The sequence below is a fragment of the Prunus avium genome, chromosome 8, assembly GCF_965620075.1.
Source record: "Prunus avium chromosome 8, drPruAviu1.hap1.1, whole genome shotgun sequence".
Lineage (NCBI taxonomy): Eukaryota > Viridiplantae > Streptophyta > Magnoliopsida > Rosales > Rosaceae > Prunus > Prunus avium.
In genome coordinates this window covers 24,104,779-24,119,967 of record NC_142291.1, presented here as the reverse complement: position 1 = coordinate 24,119,967, position 15,189 = coordinate 24,104,779, and the positions used below count along the sequence as shown (strand labels likewise).

The following is a 15,189-nucleotide window of genomic DNA, read 5'->3' as shown; positions in this document are numbered from 1 at the left end:
TCACATGTTTATGTAGTCCTTAACTTGTTTGCAATTTTATTTTCCTTTTTACAGATATTTCTTGCAATATATCTATACGACAGACTTTCGTTTGGTCCCTGATATTCACATTTATGGTCCAGCCCCCTCAGAACATGTCTTCTGGCGCTGCTCTGTGTTCTTTCAACGTCGAAAATATACACCCTACATATCTGGCAACTTTTCTTGACCAACAGGTATGGAAGGAAATAGAAATCAGATTTAATAAAATAGCTTATACTGAGTTATGTGATCCCAGCATGGAGTGGCTATCCATTCAGGTCACCATTGTGCGCAACCCCTTCATCGGCATTTAGGAGTGAGTGCAAGTGCACGGGCAAGTCTTCACTCGTACAACACTGTCCAGGATATTGATGACTTTATCCAGGCCCTCAATGACACAGTCAGCTTCTTGAATTCTTTCAAGTAGGGGACTTGTACTCTTCCCATCCTTGCCAGCCTTCTGTGAATTTTGTATGAACTTTTCAAGAGGGATTCTTATTTTCAATTCAATAGTTTTTCTCACCTTGCCCTCTTAAACTTTATCGTTAAATCTGTCAAAAAATCTGTTAAATTACTATCAAGACGGGGGGCTATTCTTTTGCTGAAATGTATGACAAGTCAAGAATTTCTTTAAAGTATATTATTTTCCTCACAAGTCCATGACAAGTTAAAGGAAAGAACACTTACACGAGGGGCAGATTACTCAAAATAACAAAAGACACAAAATGGCAAGGCATGAAAGGAAGTGGATGGGATCCACACATATGACTCAACCCAATGCCATGTATGCTGTTCATGGAGACTTGAGAATCTTTGGGATAAAAAACAAGTCAAAAAAAGGCAAAGTGCCTTGTGATTGGTGAGTTTGTAAACATAACTTCACTGCTGCTTCTTCTCTGAAGGAAAAGCATTTGATTATCTTATATTCCAATTATCCAAAACAGCTGATGGGGGGATGAGCTGCAGTATGAGCACAACAACAGAGGAATCGGTGCTTGATCTGCTGCCCAAGTTCATATTCCATCCCTCTGAGGAGGAAATAGTGAACCTTTTGAAGAATACGGTGGAGGGCCAGGACTCCCGAAAACCGCACACACTAAATTCCTCAACAAGTAGGAATTCCATGCGAAACCCTAAGGGTATGGCCTCACAGATCTCATCCCGCCAACAAAGAAGTTTGTAATCAGTAATGTCCTCTTTTCTCATGCTGCCTTCATGCAATCTAATAATCAACTTGAGTTGAAATTTATTGAGAAATTTCTCAGTGCAATCAGGACACCAAATCAGACCAATGCCTCTCTCTATATTTGGAGAAAGACCAAAGTCATTGAGGGATCCAACCACATCACATCACTAGGAATTAAGTTGGGACCTTCCCATGGAGCATCAAGAACTAATCTTCGAGCCTTATTCAATTATTCAAGGCTCAAAGATAAGTTCTTGATGCTCCATGGGAAGGTCCCAACTTGATTCCTAGTGACGTGATGTGGTCGGATCCCTCAATGACTTCTAGACTTTCTCGAAATATAATGAGAGGCATTGGTCTGATTTGGGGTCCTGATTGCACTGAGAATTTTCTCAATAAAATTCAACTCAAGTTGATTATCAGGTCTTCGTGGATCACATGAAGGCCCTTTTTTATGTTGCAGTACCTTATAAAGAATTCATGCCGTAAGAATACTAATTACAAACTTCCTACTTAACTTGTTGCGGAATTTGGTGTGTGCCGTTTTTGGGGCAAGGATTATCCATAGCATAAAGATGTCATCCTGCTTTGATGAAGTAAAAGTTGCAATTGATGCTCTGAGCCTTAGGCAACGACAATTGGAGAACTAGTGTCGTAAGCTGCATGGCCTTCTTCTCACCAAAGGAGATATTATAGACGGCACTGAGTGCGTGGTTGAGGCAGCAATAAGATCGTCTCATAGTGCCTTTTTCTGTTCTCTTTAGTTGCGCCCAAATGGCCCCATACTTGCAACTGATTTAGAAAACAAAAGCCATTTAAGAATTCTCAATCATCTTTTACTTTTATCACAATATAAATCAACAAAACTATATATATGCTGACCTTCCAGTTTTCAGGTAGAATTGACAATTGGGTTCACCCTATTAGAAGCAAAAGATACATGATCAACATAAATTTACAACATCAAAAAGCTGTTAAATCAAAAGAAGAAAGAGGTAACTAAAATTCTGGATGTAATGCAAATAGAATAATAAAAAGCTCATGTGTTGCTTCATCCTTACCGGTATTACAGGAGGCTCCTTGGAGTTAAATGATAGTGCAGGAGGCTTCACAGCAAATCCAGTTCCCTCAGGCTGAATAGTTGTCCCAGTTTCTCCAATTTTATTCTCTTGCTCGGCTGATGGTATCTGGATTTCTTTCGGATGATGAACTTTGCAGGTTGCACCAAACTTACATTGCCCAGCTTTCAAGTAGAACTGTTTATAAATTATGAAATGGAATATAAGCAAATCTACATCACAGATAGATAGATAGATAATGCACGCCAAAAAAGATACGGAAATATATCTTACCGCACATGGGGGTTCAGCAGGCCTCTCAGGTAAGGCAAAAACATCAGCATTTTCTGAAGCAACCTGAAACCAGAGTAGAGCATCATATCATAATAAAATAGGGAAAAGGTCCAGATCCAGACGACAGTTAACTCTTCGAAAATCCACACATCATTTGCACTTACAGCAGCAGCTAGTTTGTCCTTCGGATGATTGAACTTGCACCTCATACCAAATTTGCATCTTTGAGTCTTTATAAAGTACTGCAAAATAAAAAAAGGGAAAAGAATCCATGTCCAGTTAAATTGTTTAAAAGTATCATTTCTGCAAAAAGAAAAAAAAAATTGGATTACTACTTACTGGACAATCTGGCTCTCCAGGTCTCTCAGGAAGGGATTCACTTGGAGCGACAAGTGGAACCTAATGAACCAATCATAAACTTCTGTTATGTTATAGCAATATAACTTTTGTCTCTTTATCAATTAATACGCAAATAGACAAAAGCAAAGAAACAGCTGCAATCTGTGATCAACAAATTCAATTTCTAAAATCAATAGATTCCTGATCTAAGGTGAAATCTGGGGTGAACTGACTTGATGAAAGTAATTCAAGCCAAAAAGCATATTCATACTTGCTGATAAGCAACACATATAGAATCAGAAATACAATTGCATACAAGATTAACTTAGAAATAAGCTTAATTTAGCAATGTATGCATGCATCAGAGCAGCAAGTGCATGCCCACTCTTTGATCTCTGTGAATTTACGATTACGAACTTCCAGTAAACGTCTGTATTAAAGCAATGAACTTTAATCATAACCATATTCAAGATTCTCACTTTCTTATAAAATAAAAACAATAAAATTCGAGTTAAAATGTGAAAAATATTGCAGCCCAGAAATTTTCCCAGTAACCAAACGGAAAGCGAAAGTACAGTTACAGAGAGCGGAAAATGAAGAACCTTCAGAGGGGCGTTTGACGCCGGGAACGCCGGGCTCGACATCGGGAACGCTGGGACATCAAATGCGACGTCGCCAGATACATAGAGCTACTTCGGCTATGGTGGTCGGTGGCAGAGGCGGAAGGGTCCGACCCGGAAAGGTACCGTAGGGTGAGGTCGGATAGGTAGGAGTCGGTTAGAGGGCGGCTGCGGCTGCCGCCGCAGCAGCTGATTGAGGGGGTAGATGTAAATCCCAAATTTATATGCAGATGCAGCAGCTGCCCTAGAAACCGTATAATTCAGATTCCAGACACATGTCCGGAGGTCATCATTTGGGCCGTGGACTGTTTAACCGCAGACCGAAATAGGTAGCCCAAGTCCGATGGGCAAACTCTTGCCCCGGACTCCCCTCTCGGATTTCGTGACGAACCCCCACTTTTCTAAAACGTTCTTTAGACATAATTTAAATTGATAAAGACTTTGACTTTTGCCGAAATTTTGGCAGAGTCTTCCCTGTAACTAAAACATTTCCCAATTTACAGTACCTGCAAACAAGCGAAAGAACAAACCCAACTTCCAGCATGCACATCAGTTAAGATTATTCAAATGGGCTTCACACCTTCTACCCAAACTCAAAACGAGTATGCAGAGTAACTAAAGATTAAGTTTACAACCTCCATAAATCCCATAAAACAAGGATAATAAAATCCAATACACCATATTTAAAATTCCAAAATCATAACCCATCAAAATATATATATACACGAATGCCAAAAATCTCAAAGGTATTGATAATCAAATCCAATAACCACATGAACTAATACCCCCAAAACCAAAATCCATAATATATTCCAAAGTCACCTAATCCAAAATCACCATAGTTCAAAACCCAAATTATATACTTTAATAGTAATAATAATAATAATAATAATAATAATAATAATAATCCTTGAAAATCCCATATCACATTTATGCATGAAATTTCCGTACCCTATTTACACCTTACATATATTCCGGCCACCACTCATTATTCCGGCCACCCGATTTACACCTTACATATATATATATCTCCGTACCCTATTTAACTATTGGTTTTATCTAGAATTAATAGAACTAACTTAGGTATCGAAGGGCCTTCGGCCAACATCCCCCGGGTGTGGTCCTCTTATTCTATTTGTTTTGCAGGGAGAAAGAGGCGGCGAAGAAGAAACGAGATCTTTCATTCAAATATTCTCGTGGGAAGAAATTGCTCTCACAACACCAAACCCCTTTGCACATTACGATAGACCAACACTGATCTTAAGTTAACAGCCGATTTAACACATTAAGTTGTTAAGTAGTTGAACCCATTCTATAGGTTCTGCACCAATTCAACACTCCTTCCATCAATTCTTGCATTCCACCTTATGAGCTCCACTCTTACAACAATTAATGTCGATCTAGTTACCATTATACCCCATTATACAAGCTTGAGGGATAAGGAGCATTTTCTAAAATGTTTATAATCATACAAGTTTGGATATTGCTTAAACTTGTTCTGGTGATATTACAACTTTGGTTTATTAGAGCATTTTACTAATTAATTAAGCACAGTAATTGTAGAAGCACCAGACAGAGCAGCCACCGATCTATTCAGAGTTTGAAACCCGTACACGATCCAAGATGGATTTGCCATCAAGCATGTTGCTTTGTTGAAGCTCCAAGTAATCTTTATACTTCATCCCAATATATGCTGGCTTACAGTTTTCATTGTTTAGGAGCTCGGGTGCAGGCGTAACTACTGTTTCAAGAGACGGACCAGTTGGAGTGGCGAGGGATATTCTTGTAGCTTTGTTGGTCAGCACTGCTCGATGAATATTGCTCCTGTACTTCCCATTGCTAAAAATCTAACATACGTAGGAAATAAGTGAGCTGTAATTGTGAAGGTTACTTAAAAAATGAAACAGTTTAGATCATGAGATGACATTGTGAAGTGTTCTAAATGACTTGCTAGTACCGTTTTACTTACTAAAATGACCAAAATGACTTGTTAGTACCATAAAAATTCTAAAATTTTCAATTCGGAGTGCACGTGGCGATTAGCGGAGTGCCAATTACCCACATTTAAAAATTTTAAAATATAATTATGTTGTGTTTTTCTTAATTTTCTATAAAAACTAGATTACATTAGATTGAATGTATTTGAAGTAACTAGATCCGGTACACTTGAAATAATTACGACTCATTCATTTCCTTCTTTTCATTCAAATCTCGCCATATGCAAATTGTGATTGTCGCAAAACCCATTTAACCTTATATTGTCATCTAAGTCCCTAAATTTGGAACAACAAATGCAACAAATGTCTAGTCAAAGAAATGAAGAATTTGTGAGAAAAACTATACCTCCAGGTGATCACCAGTGTTAACAAGGAAGGAGTTTGGCCTGGCATTGACATTGACCCATTTACCCTTGTGTTGCACTTGAAGGCCATTAATGCCATTTTGTATAAGGAGGGTCAAGAGGCCATGATCAGAATGAGGTGGCATTCCCAAGGCAAGCTCTGGCTGTGGACATGGAGGGTAAAGGTTTGCAATGAAGATCTGCAAGCCTGACTCAACATTCAAGAACTTCTCTAAGTCGCTGGCTTCCAATCCCAAGCTCTCTGATATTCCTTTCAGGAGTTCTCTTGTCACTTGTCGCGTTCTTTTGCAATACTCTAATGCAAGCTCACTAAAGCAAACAAAAGGTAAACCCGTTTCACTAAATTCATCATCACAGGTACTTTCTTTTAAATATTTAATGATTAGTGTACGAGCAGTGCTACGAGACTAACTCTAGTATTATTTTTATGATATGTTTACTTACTTGGAATAGATACGAGACAAACTACGTCTTTTAACCAATCTAATTACGGATTATAATGTGAAGTTAACATACTTTTTTGGTTTTATATATGTTCGTATATGTAGGGGAAGTCATAAATCATAATATTTCACATTTCTTCTCGTATCCATTTCAAGTATGTAAACATGTCTTATAAGTGTATAATCATGTTCGTGTTACATTTACAGGGGATAATTCGAGCTTATTTGCCTATGAGGAGGGCTGCTAGAATTCTTGTTTTAAATGGTGGTACATAATCGCACTCCTTCAGAGGTTTTGGAAGTGGTTTTTCGACTTCCATCTCTTTAAATATCGCTTGTATAAAAAATAAATTCTAATATTCTAAGTTCGATTTCCATCTCTTTAAATATCGCTTGTATAAAAAATAAAAAAACAAAACAAAACATTGTACCTGAAGCCAGCAGGTTTAGTGGGGAAGTGGAACTCAGGATATACAAAAACCTTGAGAAAATCCCTCCAAAACAGCACCTTCTCCACCGAGGCATTGAAGCTGGTCCCACACCTGATTGGGTCCAGTACATGCTTCCCCTCAAACTCCTGCTTCTCCTCCTCCGTCAGATCAAAAAACCCTTGGCACCCATCCAAGATCGCCTTCATCAGACTCTCTGGCACACCATGATTGATCACCTATGTCATTGACACGTGGAAAAAAATTAAAATTTAATTAAACAATTTAATTCCCATCTGTAATTAAAATAGTACCAAGAAGAAGCCCCAGTCCTGGCAGGCTTTGCCAAGGTCATGGATGGCTTGGGAGCGCTGTTGGGGAGTGCCAGATGTGAGGAGAGAAAAGTCAACGGTGGGGATCTTTGACTCTGTATCTATCAAAGCTGCCAGGTCATCATGGGGATTGTTTGTGTAGGTATAAGTGGGAGGGATGAAGGTGATGCCTGGTGATTCTGCAAGCTTTTTTATGCTGGTCATCAGTTTGGGCGGCTGATCATGGGGAACTTGTGAAGAGTAGTGGATATTGACCGTTGGATCTGTTACAGCCATGGAGAGAGCTAGAGAGAGACAGAGACACAGAGAGAGAGAGGGAGAGAGAGGAAGAGAGAGCTAGAGAGAAGAGAGAGACAGAGAGAGAGCTAGAGAGAAGATAGAGAGAGCTAGAGAGAGACAGAGACACAGAGAGACAGAGCTAGAGAGAGACAGAGAGAGAGAGCTAGAAAGAAGAGAGAGAGAGATGATATCGGCAATTTGGGATGGAGGTGAGGTGAGAGTCCAATAATGTAGATAATAGATAATTGTTAATGCATATTTTTGGATCAACACTTGAGTGGTTCATTCACATAAAAGAAATAAAAAAATACAGAGTCTTCGAGTGATTTACTCAGTCTTTTAATATGTATTTTATTATGGATATTTTTTTTTGTACATGCAGAGAAATTTTTTAGCCAAAGAAAAAGAGAGAAAGCGGGTCCCCCATTTTACAGACTCTATCGACCGATAGAATTCTATAGTGAGGGTATTATTTAAGGCCCTCAGTATAGAATGACTCGTGTCGATCGACTATGTGCTCATGTCAATCAATTATGTCGTTGGGCTTGAGGCCCAAAATCCATTGTCAACAACTTGGAAATTCCATAAATTATTTCATATTCCTAACTTTGTAATAAAGAAATAATAAAGTTCTTATTTATCTTGAGGCATAGAAAAGAATGCATATTGAATAAATTTCCTATTCAATGCACAATTGTTTGGTTAGAAGTTAGGGCTCGTTCGGTAACGTTTTAAGGGGTTGTTTTCATTTTCAAAGAACAAAAATGAGGCAAAAACACGTTCGATGGCCCCAAAATAGAAAACACTAAGAATGTTTTCATAAAATGAAAACAAGTTCATTTGTACTTGTAGAAAACAGGGAAAAGTTGTTTTCATTCTCATGGGAAACGTTTTCATAAAAATAACTCACATATTATTATTTCAAATTGTACTACCATATACGTTTTCATTGTTTTTGTTTTCTGAAGATGTTTTCTAATTAATCTACCAAACGCATTTTCATTTCCTGAAAATGCAAATTCGATTTCTTATTTTCATTCTCTGAAAATATTCTAAGAAAACATTACTGAACGAGCTTAGGTTTCTTAGCACATAAATTAATCAATTTCATTCAAGTCTATTAGGGTTTGCCCTGCCAATAGTGACACACTCTTAAAATAACACAATCTCTGACCTATTTTTGAGGTAGGAGGTTTGGGGTAAACAAATACAAAACTAGTCTCACATTGATAGTTTTATAATTGTATAATATAAAATGGATTGGGCTTGTGTACGTGACTTTATATCTTTGACTTGAACCATGCGGCTCTTGAGCTCTTGTTGAGTATACTAGTTTTTAGATAACCTTTGTTTTAAATTTTGAATTCTTTTTTTAAATTCGACATAGTATAATTGTTTTGGCTGAACATCTTATGTAGTTATAATATAATTGTTATGCCAACAGGGTCTAACTTAGTGAAAAATGGCATTGACTTGCATATCAGTAGTCTCAAGTTCGAACCATCATGGTGTGTGTCTAAGAAAAGCTCACCCCTCCCCTTTATAGTTTAGATTATTGTTTGTATTAAAAAAAAAAAAAACCCAATATTTTGGCAACAATTATACCCATTGCCAAAGAAAGGCTATATAGTTTGCGAAGCCATTTGGTGCATGTTTTGACAAAAATGATCGAAAATAGTCATTTGGATGCCCATTTTGAAAATAGGTATAATTGTTGTGAAAACAATGGTAATTGAATACAAGCGATAATTTAAACTATAAAGGGAAATGGGGGTTTCTCGCACACTACCAAAGTGTCATGGGAGTTCGAACTTAGGACCACTGATCTACAAGTCAATACTATTTTTCACTGGGTTAGACCTCTGTAGGAACACATATTTTTGGCAACCAATAAAAGGGTGACACGTGGAAAAAGGAATATTACTTAGGTCAACTAATTACCCTTAGGGAATTTTATTTGATTTAAGATAGGAATATCTCTCTAAATCAAGGATCTGATTTCCAGCAAATCTCTTCGATTTATCCTATCACATGTTTTTGGGTAAGAATAATGTTAATTAAATAGGGATTATTCTTCAAACCCTAGCTAAGCAAGGAGGTTATAAATAGATGGCATCTCACCACACTTGAGGTAATTCTAAAACCCTAGAAAAAATCCCCCTCCCCCCTCCCCCTCCCCCCCCCCCCCCCCCAACTCTCTCTCTCTCTCTCTCTCTCTCTCTCTCTCCTCTCTCCCCCCATGGCTTCGGCCACCCTCACACATGGCTCGGGCCACCCAGCTCTCCCCATGAGAGAAAACTCATACCTTTTGGTTATTTTTGTATCTTCCTAAAGATCATCTAACTGACTTAGGCATTGGAGGGTCTTTGGCCAACACCCCCAAGGTGTGTTATGTTGACTCCAATCTATTTTACAGGGAGTGAGGAAGAAGAAGAAGAATGAAGTTCAAAGGGTGGAGGAATCTCTCGTGAATATCTCCCGTGAGATTATTTGCACAAACAAATTGGTGCTTTCATTGAGAGTATCGAGTTATATTCAATGCGTTGCTCTCAAATCTAAGGAATCCGATTCCTTCCATCCACTTTTCATTCAAGGTCTTCCTAGCAACCATGGCTGGAAGCATAAGTACGAGAAGCAAGGCCATTGCAATGACTCAATCCATACGTCTTGCAACCCCATGGTTGAGACTACTGCTCCACCTCACGGCCCCCTGGTTGTGAGCACCGGTCCTTCCCCTCACGGCCCCACAGCTAAGACCTCATCTTTGCCTCATGGCCTCACAGCTATGAGCACCCACCTACCTCACAACCATAGTTTGAAATATCGATAATATCGGCGAAATATCGAGGATATTTCGATTTTTTCGAATCACGGATATTTCGGAACATATCCATGTACATATCGTATAAATATCGACAATATCGATGATAATATCGGAAAATATCGATGTTGATATTTCGCTCACACTTCAGCACTATTTTGTCAAAATATCGATGTAATATCCCTAAAATATCGAAAATATCGATGTAAAGGAAAAAAAAAAAGAAAAAGAAGAAAAAAAAGGGGAAAAAAAGGGAGAAAAAAAACACAAAGAGGATTTGAACCCCTACCATTTTACTCCTCCAACACCTTAACCACCATATCACTTATGTTTTTGTGATAATATGCTAAACTATTTTGGTGATTTATTATTTGATGACTACTCTTCACAATACACTTACTCTACACATAGAGATGATGAAGATAGTGAAAACTTTGAACCTCATAGGAACTCTCTGTGGTACTAAGTCACTCATGTATCTTACCATGCAATGTATAAAGTGTAAAATATTGTAGTAAATCATTATATATAAATGATTATGGTGCGTTTTGACAGGACCCGCCCCGAATTCCTCGGAACCTGAGACGAATCCTGTGGAAATTTTTTGACATCACACCGATGCCGGACCCACTTACTAAGAACCGAGACTTTCTGCCGAAAATTCGGCAGAATCTCCCCTGTAAATTTGACTTTTCCCAAAATTTTCAACCTGTTAAAAAAAAAATTCACAGTTTATATCCCAACTGGCAGCATGCACAAGTTATCAACATGCAAAAACATAATAGGCCTCCAGCCTTCAAATGGTTCGAAACAAAACCAGCAATGTTCTTAAGTCGGATAAAGCATAAACGATGCAATGAATGACCTCAAACAACTTTACAAATACCACCGAAAACATTAAACCGGATTCAAATCCAACAATCACATCAAAGTCCAATCACATACTCAAAATCGATCAAATCTTTTAAACACAATATAATTCGTGGCTGCACTTAGGTGAGACCCCAGGCTACCTACGTACCCTTGGACAAGGGATCAAGTCACACGTAGTTCTCATCTCGATGGTCACAACTCCGATTCCGATGAAACAAAATAAACACATTCCCAATCTCTTTCTTTATATCAGTTCGATCCCGCAACCATACCCTACCCAAGGTATATGTTGCCGAACCACACTTCCCAATCCATGGCTTAAACATTCATACATGTACAGGGTACTCACAAAGTACAAACTCACGAATCTCAAATCCAGAATCAAAACCACATATACCAAATGTAACATGTATTCCTATCAATGAGTATATATGTATATATAATAACACCCACCTCTCACCATCATCATGTACCAGGGGAAAACAATCCAACCGGGGATTGTTGACTAGTCCACACGTAACAGCCCTCAAACGGCTATGTGGCTAGGGACGAGCCGTCCAACTGGGGGACTAACTCTCAGCCAGCACGTACGGACGAAGAATCAAGACCCGTACGCCTGAAAACATCCCCACGCACGCAGACTACCCAATCAAGGGTCTACAGCAACATCCCGTCAAAGATGCCCCAGGTTCCGACATTTCCAAGTATCCATATCCACTGTGTCCAAGTACCAATATACAAGGGGGGGTACATGTGATGATGCACATCATGTACTGGGGGAAACAATCCAACCGAGGATTGTTGACTAGTCCACACGTAACAGCCCTCAAACGGCTATGTGGCTAGGAACGAGCCGTCCAACTAGGGGACTAACTCTCAGCCAGCACGTACGGACGAAGAATCAAGACCCGTACGCCTGAAAACAGCCCTACGTGCGCAGACTACCCAATCAAGGGTCTACAACGACACCCCGTTAAGGTATGCCCTGGGTTCCGTCATATCCAGACCATATCCAAACCATATCCATAATTCCATTTCCATGAATCCCAGTGTCCATATCCACTGTTTCCAAGTGTCATCATTCAAGGGGAGGTACTGTTGTGTAGATACAGCTGCACCAAAATGGATTCAGTTGCATCCTCAACTTGTGATACTCGCAAGTGCACGAGCCGTTCGGTAGTATAGCGTATGTAAGTGCGAGGTCGATCCCAGGAGGATTGGTGATTGAATGATTCAATTCATTTTCCCTACACAAAACAGAAATGAAAAAGAAGGGAAATAAATAAAACAAGGAAGAAAGAAAATAACTAACTCAAGCAGATAAGTTCCCAAGTTCAATTAGATTAACGGATTGATTCTAGCTAATGTATGATTAAGCCATGGTGTGTGGTCATAACCTTGTGTTCCTAATTCCCTAATTTGATCATTTGTTGTCTAACCTAAAATTAAGCATTAGGAACCCATTAAGCATAGAAGAACAATTTAAACAACCAAGCATGTATCTAATCCCTGTTGTCGAATGTCCATACATACTCTTCCTATTCATAGTTCAATTCGAATTAAAGTATGGTGTCTACTCTTAATTCAAACCAAGATAGCTAACATGCAAGCCTAAATGGTGATCAATCATTCAAACTAGCATATTAACTTATAAGCATAATGAATAAGAACAAAAATCATAATTGAAACTTGGAAACTAATCAAACTTGAAACTAAAGAAAAGAATTTACATAACAATGAAAATTAAAGTAGAACTTGGAAAGACTTAAAGGAAAATTTCAGCACAAAGATCTCATTATAACAATTGAAAACTAGAAAGAGAAACTAAGAGAATTTGAGGGAGAGAAGGGAAGGGAGCTCTAGAGAAGTGTTTGAGAGCTCCCCCCCTTGGGGTGTGATTACAAGTTTAGAGAACTTCCCTATTTATAGGCCTAGGGGAAGTGAAAATCTGAATTATACAATTGAATTTTCTAAACACACTAACTTCACCTAACACACAACACTTAATTCACCAACTTAACCTAACACACAATTGCATTTGAAAACAATTCTTCTTGTCATTAAGCTTAGTGTTGCATCATCCACTTCAACTTCAATTAATTCATTTGGCTGCTGCAAAATTCCACTAAAAAATAGGTATTGAATATGCTTCACCAAACTTTCCCACAATCAACAACACTTCATCATGCATATGTCATGCATGACAATGCATTGCAGCCAGCTTGTGGGCTCGTTTTGGGCTTGTGGCTTCAATCTGAAAAATCTGGAAAAATATGGATCTTGAAGCTCTTTTAATTATCTTTCCAAGCATATGCAGCCCAACTCAAGGAAAAATCGGAAAGCCCTTCAAATGTGATTTTTGACCCAGTAACGCAGATGCTGCCGAATTTGACCTTAAGTTGCCAAAACATGTATAACGTTCTCTAGAAGACTCGGAATCATGAACCGTAAAATTATACAGAAACTAGACTTCCGTATCTTTCCAATGATGTATGGCTCATCATCTGGTTCTTCTTGAGCAAGTACAGTCCAATCCGTGAAGTTGACTGATCTGCAGACACCATTTTGAGCTAACTTGTCTCCAAAATGCAATTAGTGAGTCCTTAAGTATATTACACTGAAACAAACACAAAACTTATTAAAAGCACAAGTTTAACTCAAAAACATAACCAAATCATAAATTAGAAGGGTACAAAATGATATGTAAATATGCACCGATCAGGTACATATGATGGTGAAGTTCATAACCCTTACATAAATACTATGTAGATAATATTCCCTCCCTTAATTTAATTTTTCCCAATTTACCTATTCATAGTATAGACAAATAAACTCTCAAGCATATTCTATTTCTAGGGAGGTACCTAAGGTAGTGCTAATAGCACTCATACTAACATCCTAATCTCACACCTTTCCTCATCTCACAACAACATCCCAAGTACCCCACACAAAATCCACAAAGATAGCATTTCCTCAAATATTATAAATGACTCAAGATACCCGAATATGTCAAACCTACATATATATCACAAATACTTTACAAAAATAAAGAATTCAACTATTAAATATAAAAAGAATTTAAATAAACCATTAAATTCAACAGCAAGAGATTTCCATCACAAAACTATAAAAATAATCTCAAAAACCCACATAATCAACATAAATCAAATGATGGTCAAGACTCGTCCAAAAGGGTCATTCTAGTACTCCCCAAAGAGTGGGACTACCTCGGAAGACTCACGGTCAACCGAGGGTCAAACTGCCCAAACTTGGTCAACCGGGCTCGCGGGGCCCATGACCTCCGTTTTACAATCCGAATGTCTCTATGGGTTCCACAAGGTTTAATAAGCATAACCTGCAAGTTTGGTCCGAAACGAACGGTCGGATCGCTCGCGATCGCATGATCGGACGGTTATCGTAAAACATTAAACTTTAAGTCATTGAATCGGAACATCCGGGGCTCCGATTCACGATCCATGAAATCCTATACGATCCTACGAATTTCTATACCAACATATATTAAATTGAAAGCGATCCAACGGTTCTAACATATCGAACCCTGAAATCACACAATATGTAAAATCTGTTTGGGGTTCAAACGTTATCCGAATTGGAATCCAAAAGTACCTACGCACTCGTGAGAATCAGGAGATCATTTTAGGAAACAATGACAGGCTAATACGTGGCCCACGCGCCACCCCACGCGCCGGCAGCGCATGGGTGTCCAAAGAAATTTCCGGTGATCGGAAAAACTCCAAACCGCCGGCCAAGCTCCCTACCCTAGGTTAAACACCTAATTTGGAATCACTTTTGTTCTTGGACCTACCCCGAAAAATGGCTGGAAGTGGCCGGATCGGAAGCTGAAAACTGGCAGATTTTTAATCGCTTATTTAACTACAAAAACGCAAAAATTGCTCAATTCCTACCCAACCATCAGCTAGAGCATAAAAAATAGGTGGAAAAGCATACCTTAATCGACCGGTTTGGTGGCCGGAGGAGGGAGAAATCGCCGGTGAAAACTCTGTTAAAAACGGGTCAAAAACCAGTCGGATTTTCTCATTTTCTGGCCAGCTCCGGTGGTTCTAGCGGCTGAGATTTGTTGGGATAGGAGAGGACGACTAGCCGGTCATTTT

General features: G+C 38.7%; 2 protein-coding genes across 2 annotated transcripts; both read right to left on the bottom strand.

Moving 5' to 3' along the window:
• Window positions 1–632: 632 nt before the first annotated feature.
• On the bottom strand, window positions 633–3,899 carry LOC110766078 (zinc finger CCCH domain-containing protein 37-like). The gene is made up of 7 exons (XM_021969334.2): window positions 3,501–3,899; window positions 2,899–2,958; window positions 2,724–2,801; window positions 2,560–2,622; window positions 2,269–2,463; window positions 2,090–2,127; window positions 633–1,999 (listed from the first exon to the last, which is right to left on the bottom strand). Exons 1-7 carry the CDS (start codon window positions 3,540–3,542, stop codon window positions 1,786–1,788), a joined length of 690 nt encoding a protein of 229 aa, XP_021825026.2. The 5' UTR covers window positions 3,543–3,899; the 3' UTR covers window positions 633–1,785.
• Window positions 3,900–4,898: 999 nt separating this feature from the next.
• On the bottom strand, window positions 4,899–7,638 carry LOC110766075 (2-oxoglutarate-dependent dioxygenase 19). The gene is made up of 4 exons (XM_088246357.1): window positions 7,066–7,638; window positions 6,755–6,990; window positions 5,862–6,189; window positions 4,899–5,365 (listed from the first exon to the last, which is right to left on the bottom strand). Exons 1-4 carry the CDS (start codon window positions 7,357–7,359, stop codon window positions 5,108–5,110), a joined length of 1,116 nt encoding a protein of 371 aa, XP_088102483.1. The 5' UTR covers window positions 7,360–7,638; the 3' UTR covers window positions 4,899–5,107.
• Window positions 7,639–15,189: the final 7,551 nt, after the last annotated feature.